At 40.1% G+C, this 14,702-nt stretch overlaps 2 protein-coding genes across 5 annotated transcripts in view; one reads left to right on the forward strand and one right to left on the reverse strand.

The window, feature by feature from the left end:
• The window catches only part of casq1a (calsequestrin 1a), a 14,466-nt gene extending 11,334 nt beyond the window's left edge, over positions 1-3,132 (reverse strand). Inside the window, exons 1-3 of the mRNA XM_037682115.1 lie at positions 2,710-3,132; positions 539-632; positions 334-434 (exon numbers count right to left, since the gene is read on the reverse strand). Of these exons, the coding sequence (XP_037538043.1) occupies positions 334-434; positions 539-632; positions 2,710-2,946 (432 nt within the window). The 5' untranslated portion in view covers positions 2,947-3,132. The remainder of the gene's footprint in view (positions 1-333; positions 435-538; positions 633-2,709) is intronic.
• A 4,754-nt stretch (positions 3,133-7,886) lies between these two features.
• On the forward strand, positions 7,887-11,267 carry selenoj (selenoprotein J). Of its 4 annotated transcripts, none has more exons than XM_037681542.1 (10): positions 7,887-7,954; positions 8,503-8,569; positions 8,680-8,856; positions 9,082-9,180; positions 9,262-9,354; positions 9,431-9,587; positions 9,966-10,081; positions 10,237-10,314; positions 10,410-10,549; positions 10,624-11,267. In XM_037681542.1, the coding sequence occupies exons 2-10, from the start codon at positions 8,503-8,505 to the stop codon at positions 10,720-10,722; spliced, it is 1,026 nt and encodes a 341-aa protein (XP_037537470.1). In that variant the 5' UTR covers positions 7,887-7,954; the 3' UTR covers positions 10,723-11,267. The 4 variants fall into 4 exon arrangements, with proteins under 4 accessions (XP_037537470.1, XP_037537469.1, XP_037537468.1 ...); XM_037681541.1 differs by having other exon boundaries at positions 7,894-8,029; positions 8,500-8,569; XM_037681540.1 differs by having other exon boundaries at positions 7,894-8,029.
• Positions 11,268-14,702: the final 3,435 nt, after the last annotated feature.

Below are 14,702 nucleotides of genomic sequence, written 5' to 3' on the forward strand. Positions count from 1 at the left end.
TGGATGGATGGATGGATGGATGGATGGATGGATGGATGGATGGATGGGTCGCACCAACACCTGCTCTTCAATGCGTCTACTCTCCCTTTACCAAACCTCTATTATAATACAGATTATTAATCCCAAATGTCACTTCAATCTTCCTGAGGGGAAGAGAAGTCTTGGATTAATCTTGTCCAGAATTGAACAAAATAAGAGTTTTTAGCCATCTTCAAAACAATAAAAGTCCTGCTTTTTCCTCGCCATCTCATGTTTCTCTAACATGAGAGATTTTTCCTCTTTTTATTCTGAAACATGTCATGAGATTAACAGTGAGATTATATCCTCACGAACATCAAAGATGAACTCCACGAGAGTGTGCGCCTCAAGTTCGCCATCGTACTCAATGACTTCATCGTCTGTGATGATGAAGATGCTGTCGGACTCATCGAGGCCTGTTGGGACAGAGCAGTTTGGTGTTTGGCCTCAGACAGCTCAGATTAAAAGGTTATGGAGGGTGAAACACTGATAGTGTGTGGGATTTTCTGCACGCTCTTACCCAATTTCTTTGCAACCGCCTTGTCTAGCTTTGCATCGAGGAGACCGACTCCAATGTCCTCATCGTCAAATTCGTCCAGGACCTGGGCTACACGCTGCAAAACAAACAAAGTCACAGAGAAAGAGACGTGAATTTATCAGAACAAATAAACACAAGGTGAAGCATGTGGTGGGGGTGGGGGCATCTTTGTAGCTTTTGAACAACTGTTAAATCACCAAGTGCACCTTTTGACATGCGTTTCCTTACCATAAAAGCCTGCTTTTCAGAGAGCTGTTTATGCACTTTCTAAATCTGTATGAAACCTGACCCTCATGACTGACAGCTGATTCCACCAATCAGAAGGCTCGCAGCCGCAGCGCTCTGAGGAAGAGCTTCAGGGCTTTCTTGGTGCATTTGAAGGGTCAAAAGCACACACACACGCACACACACAGAGAGAGAGAGCTGCGAGGAAACTGGTGTCAAGACCTCGAGCAGCAGCTTTTACAGCATAAAGTCAGACTAACAAGGCAGTCCAGTAATTTCTTACAGATTAAACGATTCTCTGCATTACTTTGAGTTAACTGGAGGTGCAGATGGACAGGGTGCCAAAAACAGCTTGCAAACTGGGAGTGATCATGTAAATACATTTTGCAGAGGTGTTTATTACATAGATTTTATTAAAATGACTGTTTTATAAAGACATTATGTTTTGCACAATACTATCAAATTAAAGAGCATTAACAGCTGCTGTTTAGTGTATCTTTATGGAAATTGAGAGTATAATTTATGAAATACAGTAAGTTTTAAATAACGTGAAGGATTAATTTTATTATTAACGTGACCCAAATTATGTTTTCTCATTCAGGTCATATATATGTGTCATGTAAGACATATATGCACTTCTACTTTTAGATCTTAAACGCATAAAGACAAAAATAGACCATTTAAAATCCGACTCAATTTTAAATGACCAAAAGAAGAAAGCACTTAAAACGCTATCATCGCCTCGTGTTATTTAACTTTACCAACCTACATGGAGAACCTTAACCTCTGAAATGTTGCACCTTGTGCCATTGCCTCCTACTAATAACTAAAGCTCATTAAATGAAAATCAGAATACATTCTTAAGAAGAAACAAGAGCCTTTCGGAGAACTCGACCCTCCACAAAAGCGGCTCAGGATATATATAGCGCCAGGAGCCACAGCAGGCCCGGGACTATTTTGGCCAGGAGGCCGTGATGCTCAGCGTTCAAGGATCCGCTGACAAGTACAGTACTGCAAGTGTCAATCACAGCACAGAGCTGAGGTGGCACTACTGGGGCCAGGACCTCCAGAGCTGGCCTTCTTAGACTCTTCTGGCCTTTACAGAGACACCAGAGCCTGATGAGATGATGCGATAGACCAAGAGCTCCGACTCTCTTCTGCTGTTTTGGCTATTAATGTTTACTCCTCCTTTTATTTTCTGTTACTTGTATCTTCATCTCCTCTTTTACTTAGATCCAGCCTCCTTGCATGCTTTTAAAAGTACTCCAACAAGTTTGCCAGCCATAACACAGTACGACAAGCATGTCCAGTCTCATGAAATACGTCGCATGGTTCGGTGCATCCCATAAATCATGAATCTTCTCATCTGAGAGCAAGCAGAGCCGTTCTTGGTAAATGTGACATTTGAGCTACAGTAAGTTCTGATGCAAGCTGAGAAGGAGCCCTGGTATGCTCGTGTTTAACGCCTTGAGAGCTGACGCTGAAGATTCATGATGAATGGTGATGTAATGTCTTTCTGCGAGGAAGGTGCAGATGCCCCTCCGTGCCCAGGCTCACCAAGGTCCTATAAGGTGTGATTGTCATGCACAGGCGTTGTGCAAAGCACTCGGCCTTCAGGTGCAGGGAACTTGTGGCTTTTCTAATTAGTGATCTGCACATCTCAGCATTTTCAAATCCACTATAGTTAGTAGATAATTAATCTGTTTTTGCAAATAACACATGCATTGACATTAAGATGCTTCAGCTGCCACCTGTCTATCTGACATTTGATTGATCTGGGGCACACAGACCCAAAATGAACTGAGCTTTAAACTCACATCCTATCAAAGCATCCACTCAGAGTCTTAACGTTACAGTTTTATATGTTCAGTGTGTCTGTGTGCATTCTTATCCTCCTCTGTCTGTTGAAAGTTCTCAGCTCAACCCACCTCAAGAGCCAACTCCTCAGTCTCAAACTGTCTCTGGGCGACGCGGCTGGATCCGGGGTGGTCATGGTAGTACACCACCAAAACATCATATTTCCTCATCACAGACTTAAAGTTCTTGGCGTTGAGGTCGTGGACGCGGTCCTTGCCATCATATTCAGGGAAGTCCAAGCTCTCCTTGCCCAGTGACAGCCCCCCGAATGACAGCAAGACTGCCACAAGCACCCACCTCCACTTCATGGCTCCTCTGAAGCAATTTAGACTTACTTACAGGTGTTTTATACAAAATGGGGTTAAAAGATTGCTTGCAGAACCCTTTCCAATCCGCGTCACCCAGAAGAGAGCAAGACCAACTCCTGGATCCACCTTATGACAAACCCCACATGGGAAACTGGCAGTGGGACACAGGCTCCAAGAGGGGCTGGGCTAAGTTTGACATAGGTGAGAGTGTCCGCCCATGTGGGGTGTAACTGAGCAGGGAAGATGAGGAGGGTCCAACTGGCTGCTGGGACAACAACTTTGTGTGTATGTGCGCGCACACATGTGTGTGTGCAGCAGACCTGTAAAAGTAGGAGGAGTGGGACCACGAGAGGGGGGAAACAACTCTGTTTTTTGTCTCGGACCGGCCACAGAACACACAAAAACCGATGGAGATGGAGGCAAAGTTTGAGGTTTTGCCAAAGTCAGAATATGATCGAGGTGGCTGCAAAATATGAGGCACTCGTCTCCCATATTAAGAGAAGATGGACACTTGGATCCCAGCTAAAAATAAGGGATGTGGGACAGAGAAGGACATATCAGGAGGGGCTGCTGCTGGTGTCTAATTTGCTGCTGCTGGCATCTGTGTCGTGCTAGAATGTGGAGCTGGGTCAGTCAGGGACGTGGGGAGAGGCAGGAGCAGAGGGAGGTGCACCTGCTGAGGCAAAGGTTTCACTTAGCCCTGACTCAAGAAGACAGTGAAACATGGAGTTTTACAGACTCCCTGCAGGACACATCCGTCCTGCACGAGAACGCTTCAGCTGAACACACGTGGAATGCATTTACAAACTGAAAGGGAAGATATCAGCTAAAAATACACATGTGGCATCATATTACACACATTTGCAGCATGAGACATGAGAATTTACAGTGAAGAAGCAAGGTTTGGTGTTTGTGACAGGTCTGAAAGGTGCTCTGTGGTGACGGGCAGGCCGATGAAATGTCTCCAACATGTTTAGTAACGATGGACAACCAAGCTGAACTGCAGCTCCGTGTTTCAGTAAACATCTAATTAAACTGAGTGAGTCAGCCTGAAGGCTCTCTCGTTTACACCTGATGTGGTGACAGCTTTCATAACCGTTTTCTGTTCTGATTACGTTAATAGGCCTAAAGGGGGAACATTTGTGGCTGAACTGAATGTTCTGAGACTTTTAATGTTTCCAGACACCACAGCTCACTGTAGAAATTTGAAACTCAACTTATTATAAAAAAGGTTTCATGCCTGATGGTCAGCTGTCAATCGTCACACCAAATCAGTTACAGCAGAAAATTCCCATCTTTCATAAATCTGAGCTGATGCAACAAAGAGCTGACCAAAAGTGCAGCGAACATAAATAAATAAAATAATAATGATTTAGATTTTCAAAATATTTGAGCCAATTAGATGTTTACTTCTATTTCTGCAAAGTGGTGGCACAGCCTGTGATTGGAAGGTCGCTGGCTCAACTATTTGCATGTTCAAGTTCAAGTAAGTTTTATTGTCATTCGCATCACAAGTGGTACATGAGGTGGAATGAAATTGTGTACACAGGGTCCCAGTTACATCCAACAATAGCAAAATATAAATGGTAAAAATAAACAGTAAATAAGGATCTAAGATATAAACTAAGAAATACGCTAAACACTAATAGTGCAAAAACAATACGCCGAACAGCAGCACCAACATGAGTCTGTGTGAGCAGATGAGGACAAATGAACACAGCAGCATGAAAAAATCAGCAACATGAGACCAGCAGCATGAATAATCAGCAGCACATATCACCAATTAAAGTGGCGTTACAGTGATTATCCTGATGAGTCAAGTCCAAAGTCAGAGTTTCTTTATTTGTCATGCGCACCACATGTGCCACATTTGGTGGAACAAAACTGTGTACACAGGATCCCAGTTACAGCCAATAAAATTATAAATTGTAAACAAAAAACAGTAATAAGATCTAAGATATGAACTAAGAACAATGTTAAACTAAACTCTAAAATACACTAAGCCCTAGTAGTACAAAAACAATACGCCGAACAACAGCAGCACGAACATGAGTCTGTGTGAGCAGATGAGGACGAACAGCAGCATGAAACAGATCAGCAGCAACATGAAACAGATCAGCAGCAACATGAAACAGATCAGCAGCAACATGAAACAGATCAGCAGCAACATGAAACAGATCAGCAACATGAAACAGATCAGCAGCAACATGAAACAGATCAGCAGCAACATGATGTGATTTTTCACAGTGATTATCTTGGTTAATTCATGAGTCGAACAGCCTCAGGGTAGAAGCTGTTCCTCAGTCTAGTGGTTCTACACTTAATGCTCCTTAACCTCCTTCCTGAGGGGAGCGGGGCAAAAAGTGTGTGTGCTGGGTGAGTGGGGTCCTTCATGGTGCAGGTGGCCCTCTTCCTGCATCTGGAGGTGTAGATGTCTGTGATGGTGGGGAGTCTGACTCCAACAGACTTCTGTGCAGCCTTCACCACTCTCGTTAAACTTTTTATTTGTTTTCCTTTTCAAAATAAGCTCTGGTTAGCTGTCTTTTGTTTTACAGAAATAAAGGGTAAACAAATACTAGTTTAAAATAGAGCTATATAAGCATTCATTAAAAATAAACATTGTAATTTAATCTTGGACTCATTTGAATGATTTCTTATTAAATGTTCATTTATTAAGTGAACATGTTCATTCTAGTGAACTGCTGCAGTGACGTCTCCTGACCAGTAGATGGTCTGCAGAACATCCAGTTTCTTTGTACAGGTTAGTACTTTCAGGTGGTACAAACTTGTTTTCATTAGTTCACTGTTGACAGAATGTGTAATGTATCCATCCATCATCTTTACCTGCTTCTTCCTTTTCGGGTCGTGGGGGTCATCGGTGCCACTGGTGCCCATGTCCAGCCACCACTGTGTATTTAAAAAATTTCAGATCATTGACCAGATTTTAAAATGACTTCTGTTGTGACTTGATGCTATGTAAATAAATAAACTGAACTGAATTGTAAATGAGAGATTGAAAATAAATAAAAGTGTTATAATGTGCTAGAAAAACACTTGAAGAACAGCTTTGAACATATGAAGTTTGACAAAATTAACAAAAGCAGATGCAAAAAAATAAACAAAAGTTTCAGAAATCACTCATGATACAAAACATGATGGAAAAATGACTATAATACATTGCAAACCACATAGGAACCTAGAAGACCCAAATGAAATATGTGACTTCATGAGAAGAAACATTAAATAACTGGAGTTTTAAACAAATATTACATAGAACCGTTGGATGAAAACCTGGACAAATTGTATGAAGAAATGGAAAATGAACACAGTGTGATACAAAAACATTGGATTCCTCAGTGATCCCATTTCATTTGAGTGGTTCGTTTCAAAATGTCCTTTTAAGTCTGAGAGTTTTGCTCCTTGGCTAGACCAGGGATAAACTGGAAAAGGTGCAATTCCTGCAAAAATTATTATTGACATATATTTATTTATTGACAAATAAATAAAAATCTATTCCTTGATGGATACTGAATCCCTGGGAGACTCTCTTTTTTAGAGTTGCTGGCTCTGTTTTAACCGGTCATCATCTTATTACAATCCATCTCTGATTAGATCAAAACCCAGGGTCAGTCTAGATAAAATATTTCTATCAACTCCCCCCTGGTTTTGAGGGACCCAGAGAGTTTCCTCAAAAAACTTCCAGTTCAAGACCACTGGAACTGCAAGCAATTAATCAGTTTCCTCTATGTGCTTGAATGTAAACTATTCCTATGTGTGCGCGGAGGGTGCCTTCCAGCGTTAGACTTTGACCTGCCCAGCTCAGGTCAAATGCCTGTCTTTGCTTCAGGCATTTTGCCAGTGACTCCGGCACCCCCCTAATGAGATGCATGACATTATGGAAATATTCATAACATTGATATATAAGTACTAAAAATATTTGATTTAGGAATTGCTAAAAGTGTTCTAAACAAGAAAGCGTTCTGATCTAAGGAATGGTAATCAGTTGTAGACCCTGATGAGGTGGTCCCAGGCATAGTCCATCTGGAAAGGTAAAAACTTGGTGCCTTTTTCCTTCCAGTCATGCTTCCCAATTTATTGGCACTGAGAACTTCCGGTATTTTAGCCTGTCACAGCAGAAATGTGCGTGTAAACAACTAAAACTGATGCAAACATTATTCTAAGTGTTTGTGTGTTGTGTATATAACAGAACCTCTCAACTCCCCCTGGTGGCCTGATATAACAACATACCACTGAGACGTGAACATAGAAGAAGTAAACATCTAATTGGCTCAAATATTTTGAAAATCTAAATCATTATTATTTTATTTATTTATGTTTGCTGTACTTTTGGTCAGCTCTTTGTTGCATCAGCTCAGATTTATGAAAGATAGGAATGAGACGTGAACGCAGTCACGAACCGGAAGTCCGCACGAATACTTTTTATTTTTATTTTTTACAAAACTTTATCAACTTTACAAACAAGTTTCTGCCAGGGGTATATCAACAGGTACAAAAGTAATAGTATACAAATATACAAAAGAACAATATAATTATAAAATGGTACAAAAAGTAAAAAAAAAGTCTAAAAAGATACAAAACAATCTATTTACAGCTTATATAGATAAATTCACATTAAGTGTTTCTAGAACTGAGATGGTTTTCATTGCCTTTTTGTAATAGCGGTGCTGTAAAGTTCCTTGTTGAAGTGGGTCATGCTTGACTTGGTGTTTGACCACTTTTTCTTGTGAATGTGAAATTTTCCCAGGAGAAGTAGAAGTTGGGTGAAGCAGATCAAGTCTTTATCCATATCCTTATTGTCGAAGCATAATATAATGTATTTCTCTGTAAGACGAATTATTTGTCCGCATGAATACATCCAGAGCCCACCCACTTTGCGCATGCGCATTAGTAACTGTAAATATTATCACATACTGTTTGATCTCCTTTCGATGGGCGGGGCTAATAGGCTAACTGTCATAACAAGAGTACGACAGAGTGAGTTGTTTGCGTAAGTATACATTATTCACCCTGAAGAGGTGATACAAACTGCAGTAATACTGCACCAAGTTAAACGAAGGCAAAGGTCAGTGTTTTAAACATCAGCCTGAATTTATGTCCGTTAACTTACTTCGTTAGCTTCCTTTTAGCTACTAGCTGTTAGCAGCTAACCGCTAAAGCTAAAACGTACGGGGCTTTTCTTTCAAATATATCTCGCACTGAGCAAATATGACTTATCAGTTTTCAAGCAGGACTTAAACTATCTTAATAAAGTGGCAGATGGAAGAATAATTTAAATCATTTTGTAGAAAAGGTAATTGACAGACATGTCACGTGACTGTCAGAGCTGCTTATCACGCGCTGCTGAGTTGTGCAACAGACAAGACTTAGTTTGAAGTGCATTAAAATGATGAATATTCAGATTAACTGAATCAAAGTTTACTGTTAAAAAGTCTAAATAATCTGAACAATGTCCCAGCCACCCCAGTATGATTAGATTACAAAATTCAAGTCGAGATGAGCAGAAAAATCATCTTCCATCCTTCCATGTCTCAGCAGATGGCTTCATCTGTGGCCAACAGAGCCTTAGGAGCCATTGTAGGCTCAGCTGTTGCAGATGCTGCAGGTACCAGGAGTTTCTTTTCTAACTTCTGTAAACTGTGCACATAAATTACTGGATTGTGTTACTCGTAGGTTTCAGATCCAAATGTCATTATGAGTATGTTTCACCTTTAGCACAACCTCTTCACTGGATATACGATCTTCAGAAGCTGAAGGGGATTTTGGCTCAGGATCCTAACTCTGAATTTTGCGCTGAATCTGCCAACCCGTTCTACAAGAGGCAGACGGGCCAGCAGAGCTGCTACGGAGACCAGGCTTATGTCCTGCTGGAGTCCCTGTCACAATGTGGAGGTACCTGGTGTTATTAGTGCATAAACTTCCTTATGATCATACTGAACTTTTACAACTCCCCAGAATGTTAAGAAGCACAAAATCACGAGAATCAGTCAATTAGTCTCAGATTTAGTTTTGTCTTTGATGATGATGATTACCAACTTGAGACAAGCACCTAAGTGTCTCTGTTCAGTTCAGTTTGCATTTACGATCGTACAGGTCTACTGTTTTGTTTCTCATCAGGTCTAAATGTTGACGATCTGAAGCAGCGTACACTGAAGTACTTTGGACCAGGATCAGAATACGACACACCCGTCAATGATCCTTACAGAGACAGAGGAGGTAAGAGAATTGTCCAGTTTCTATGAAGTGTCACTCTTCCTTCTTACTGAGGCAACAATGATGACTCTCTTAATTTACCAGGGCCAAGACCTCAGCTCCCTATTGACGGACCATGGAGACAAGCAAGTTTGAAAAGTTTCCTAAAGAATGTTGATGCTGGAAAGGAGGAGACCGGTAAAGCTGATTTTTTAATTTATAGCTGTATGCATGGCTAAAAACAACTCTAAGCAACATGCTGTCTTCGCTGCAGGCTGCAAGACCGACTGTCAGATTGATGGGATCACCAAACTAGCTCCTATAGTGGCTTTTTACGCAGGACAGCCCGACATGCTGGAAAAGGTTGAACAGGCTGTTCGAGTCACCCAAAACAACGACGAATGTGTGGCAGAAACTCTGGCTGCAGCACGGTCAGTGGATCTGTCAGGTACAATGTTATTTCAGCAAGCAGGTCGCCCTTAGGCTAACTTAGGCAACATCTCTCCCAACTAAGTTCTACTTCCACACAATGTTGCTTGGAAATAGCACTTAAAGTTCAATGAAAATGGCTCACGTAATGTTGGAAATATAAGGTTGCATCATGTACCGTCGAGCACTGGCTTCATTACAGTGTGAAACAAAACACGCAGAAGATCTGGAGCGTTCATGGCTCAACAAGATGACCAGCTCCAGACACACTCATTCCAGAACATTAAGAACAAAGAAAGTTCAGCCTGTAGAAGAGGAAAAATCTGAACACAGATGATGAGATTAAATCTAAAGGCCAGGATATATTCTTATTCTCCCAGGTTTCTGGAACATTTCATTCTGAACGGACCAGACCCAAAGGTTTTGGAGGTGGTTCTGACTCAGCTCAGTGACTGCAACAGGAAGCAGCCTCAGGATCTGGACAGAGCAGTCATCGGTATGTGAGATCTGCAGCAGAAGAAAGTTTTATGGTGTTCGATAAACTCACATTGACTTGCTGTGCTGCTACTTTTATAGAAGATTTTAGCTTTTGTCTTTGATCTTTTTGGCCCGTCTGTATATTGGACTCACTGTATTTGTGCCTGATTTCAGGGCACATTCATCAGGTGAAGGAGAATTTATCCAAGACTCCTCAGGAAATAATCCCCACTGTGTTTCCAAACACATGAGGTATTTTAACCAAGCTCCTTAAAGTGAAGTCAATGAAGCAGAAGTTTACTGAGGAAACAGTGTCAGACTTTAAGACGATGCTGGTGTTGGTCTAGGTTTACCAGGTGCGTTCCAGGCAGCGCTGCATGGAGTCCTGACAGCCAAGCATTTTGAGACGGCCATCAGAGACACCATGAGCTGTGGGGGGTGCACCTGCAGCAGGGCGTCCTTCATCGGAGCGTGCCTTGGAGCGCAGGTCTGTTAATTCCTCATATTCTCTAAGATCCCAGCACTCTAATGGTTGATGAAATGTTCTGTTTGTGATTCTAGATTGGGCTGGAGGGAATCCCAGCATCGTGGACCAGCAGAACCCTGAGACACAGCTCGGTGCTGGAACACGCCAAGAGGATTACCAAACAGCACCAGTGATGTGTGCAGACAGGACCATCCTGAAGAGCTGCAGAGCTGTGGATGAAGGCTTTTGTCTAAACATGTGGGAGGCAGAAGCCAGATGTTTTTGACTCTGTTAATGTTAAACAAGTTGCTTCAGATGTTCTGGATAGAAACACACATCATCTTTAAAGGGTTGGAAATGATTGAGAACATTGACTTTTTTTGTCGAATCTGCATTTTTTTTTTAATCAAATGGAGACAAACTCATAATGAAGATAAAACTATAATCTGGAAACTGATTCATGCTCGATAATCCAGGTAAAAAATCCAACAAAGTTAAGTTTTTACCACATCAGGAATCATTAACACAGTTAATTCAAGCACAGAGATTTTATAGATCAAAAATGTTCACGTTATAAAATACGTTTTTACAAAAAAAAATGTACAAACCAAACATTTTGTGTCAAATTGATTACTGGGTAGAAAATGTCTGTTTTTTCAACCTGTCTCCTGATGGCAGCACCAGTTTGGTCAGATTTATACAGATTCAGGACAACAATATTAAAAATCACTCGTCCCAACTTCAGCAGCATTTTGCATGATTGTTATATTTATAACCAGGGCCGGCCCAAGCCTCCATGGGGTCCTAAGCAAAAATTGTTTTGTGGTGCACGATTTCTGCTAATAATGTGGATTATTGCAAACAACAGTCAGATCATTCACCCACCTAACATAAGCTGTTCTATAATATAGTATTGATTAAACAACCTATTAACAAACTGGTAAAATATAACTGTCTGCATTTGATGACTACTAAAAATTTTATATTAGATTAATTTGGCATTATAAACATAAAAACTGATTTGAATGACAAAGTAATATTGAAGCACACAACTGTTATCCTGAAGTTTTGTCTCTGGCTCTTTAGGGTGTAGAGAGCCACAGAAATGGTTCTGGTGGGCTGGATTTGGCTCACGGGCCTTGAGTTTGACACATGATCAAGTGGTACTAAAAATAACAAGATGAAAACAAAATATGTCTGCAGTTTAGCTAACAGTCTTTGGAATGGGTACATTTTGTCCTTGTCAAACCTGCTGAAGAGAATCAAACTAAATACTCTGAAACTCAAATAACTTACTCCATGAAATTATAAATAACCCTCAACTTTGCAACATATATCTGTAAATGGAGTGAAAGGACAATTAGATATTCTTCCTCAAACAAAATCAGCTAATGTCTCCTTTTCAAAATGGTCAAGGGAAAATATGTTACTAAATAATACAGTTCGCATTATTTCTATAGGAATTATGGTCAATTTTCATTCATTCAACTTTTATTTATACAGATTAATCACATTGAGCCTTCGAGACTCATTTACAAGAGAGACCTGTTTTAGACGGTTCCATAACTTTCCAACATATGGATGGAGAAGGTCCAGCCCCTTGGCTTGAAAAACAAACACTGCAGTACAAATCCAACTGCTCTCCAGTTTTCCAAAAAAGTAGCAAACTCTAAAGTTAGACTGTTGTGCACCTGGAATCTCTGAGCTCAAACCTCATCAAGGTAAATAACTGTCTTGGGTGTAGAAGAACCAATGGAAAAATCAAATCGATTAAGTTAAATTCAACCTCTGCAAAGCTGGTACACAGCCTATAAACCTTTGGGGACATCTTTTTCCCACTAAGCTCCAGCAGAGTACTGTTAATTTTTGGATATTTTCGGTTGAGTCTATGAGCCTGAAGAACATGACAACAGATGTTACAACAGAAGACACTTCATTCAGGACCTGTGTTCCATCGATGATTATCTTGATGTATTTGGGTGGATGGAAAGGATCCTCTCTCCCAGTGACAAAGATCGCCCTGGTTTCCAGATGCAGCTGGTCGTTCTCCTGCACATCCTGTAAACACACCAAAAATAAAGAACTGAGGACAAGTACGGTCTCTTTACTTTCTGAAACTGGACACTTTAACAGCTGGATTACTACAACAAGAGTCCTCAGTTAAAATGAGTGTCGGTGCTACAATAAAGATCAAAGAGTCGTCAAAACATGTATTTGTTTCTCCCACTCTGGCATGATGTTAATTCAGTTTGAGCCCAAATTCAGTAGACAAAAATCAGAAGAATCTATAGCAAGAAGAAAAAATATCCAGTGCAATGTTGCATTTCAAACACAAAAGGTCTGTGGATGTTGCTCGTGTTAGTGCACCGTATCTTCTGACCTGGTGTTCTTTCAAAAGATGCTCCACAGGTTCAGGTAGATGATCAGAGCTTTAAGCTTCTCTCATGATGGTGATGTCACTCTGAGTAAGAACAATTACTTTTAATTAAAATCTAACTCACATCTACACAAAACAACAATTCAGCTATAAATCCCACTGAGTCTTCTCACCTCATCTAAAACTTGTAAGATCCTGGTGCTCTGCTCTTTCACGCTCCTGATGACCTCGAGCAGTTTGGTGGAGTGTTTGTCCAACTGTGACCCAGAACTTCCAGTAAGCTGCGCAGCAGAAATACAGTGTAACTGGTGGATGCTTTCCTGAAGCTGAAAGAGAAAACACTATGTAACACTGAGTATTTTTAATTTTACTAACATCTATACAGTGTAAACTACAACAGAATATTATTTTACATTATACTCTTCTAAAATCAGAGTTGCTAAACCCATGACATGAAATGCTAGATTAATCATAAGGTTTTAATACACATAAATACACATATTTGGATGGCGCCTGAGTGCCTTCTATTTTTTTCTCCAACTTTTATTTTTTAAACACAAAATAAACATACAATATACATTATTTTATAATTATATATATTATTTATATATTATACAGACCCTTTCCAAAATATTAGAATATCATGGAAAACTTGTTTAACTTCCATAATTCCATTCAAAAAGTTAATCTTTAATAGATGATAGATTCAGGGCCCACAATTTAAACAATTTCAAGTATTTATTTGTTTATTTTTACTTAATTTGGGCTTCCAGCTCATGAAACCCATGAAAAAAGTATTTAAAAAAATTAGAATATTGTGAAGAAATCAGCCCAAATGTTGCAGGGCATGAATGTTTTAAACTGAATGTGACACATTAATCATCTACTAAACTCAAAGCATCTGCACAGGTTTCCCCAGGTGTCATTAAATTGCTTCAGTTTGGTTCAATTGTCTCAGTTTGGTTCAATATGGGGAAAACTGCAGACACAACAACTGGTCAGAAGACCATCATTGATACCATACATAGGATGGGTAAGCCACAAAAGTTCACAGCTAATACAGCTGGCTGTTCACAGAGTGCTGTGTCCAAGCAGTGGTCCAAGGTCTTCTTTTCCGATGAAAATAAAGTGTGTTTGCAAATCAATGTCCAAGGGTTTGGAGGAAGACGCTGAGGAACAGAACCCATACTGCTTGAGGTCCAGTGTGAAACATCCACAGTCAGTCATGATTTGGGTGCAATGTCTGGTGCAGGTGTTGGTAAACTCTGCTTTCTTAAATCCAAGGTCACCACAACAGTCTACCAGAATGTTTTAGTGGACTTCATGATTCCTTCTGCTGAGGATCTGTATGGAGATACAGATTTCATGTTCCAGCAGGACCTGGTCCATGCCTCCCAGGCAATGCCCCAGACTCATTGCCTCAATGCATCGAGGCAGTGATTAAGGCAAAGGGATTCTCAATCAAGTATTGAAGATTGACATTTTGAAAGTACCATATTTTGATTGATTTGTTGTGATACTAATTTCTTTCTTTTTTTTTCAGCAAAAACTGAGAAGTAGTGTGGACTGATTTCTTCACAGTATTCTAATTTTTTGAAATCCTGTTTTCGTGGATTTCATGAGCTGGAAGTCCAAATTATGTAAAAATAAATAAATACTTGAAATTGTTTAAATTGTGGGCCCTGAATCTATCTTCTATCAAAGATTAACTTTCTGAATGGAATTATGGAAGTTAATTAATTTTTCCATGATATTGTAATTTGTTGGAAAGGGTCTGTATAATAAAAAAAAAAAAAA

This window comes from Nematolebias whitei, chromosome 9, assembly GCF_014905685.2.
Source record: "Nematolebias whitei isolate Nwh7 chromosome 9, NemWhi1, whole genome shotgun sequence".
NCBI lineage: Eukaryota > Metazoa > Chordata > Actinopteri > Cyprinodontiformes > Rivulidae > Nematolebias > Nematolebias whitei.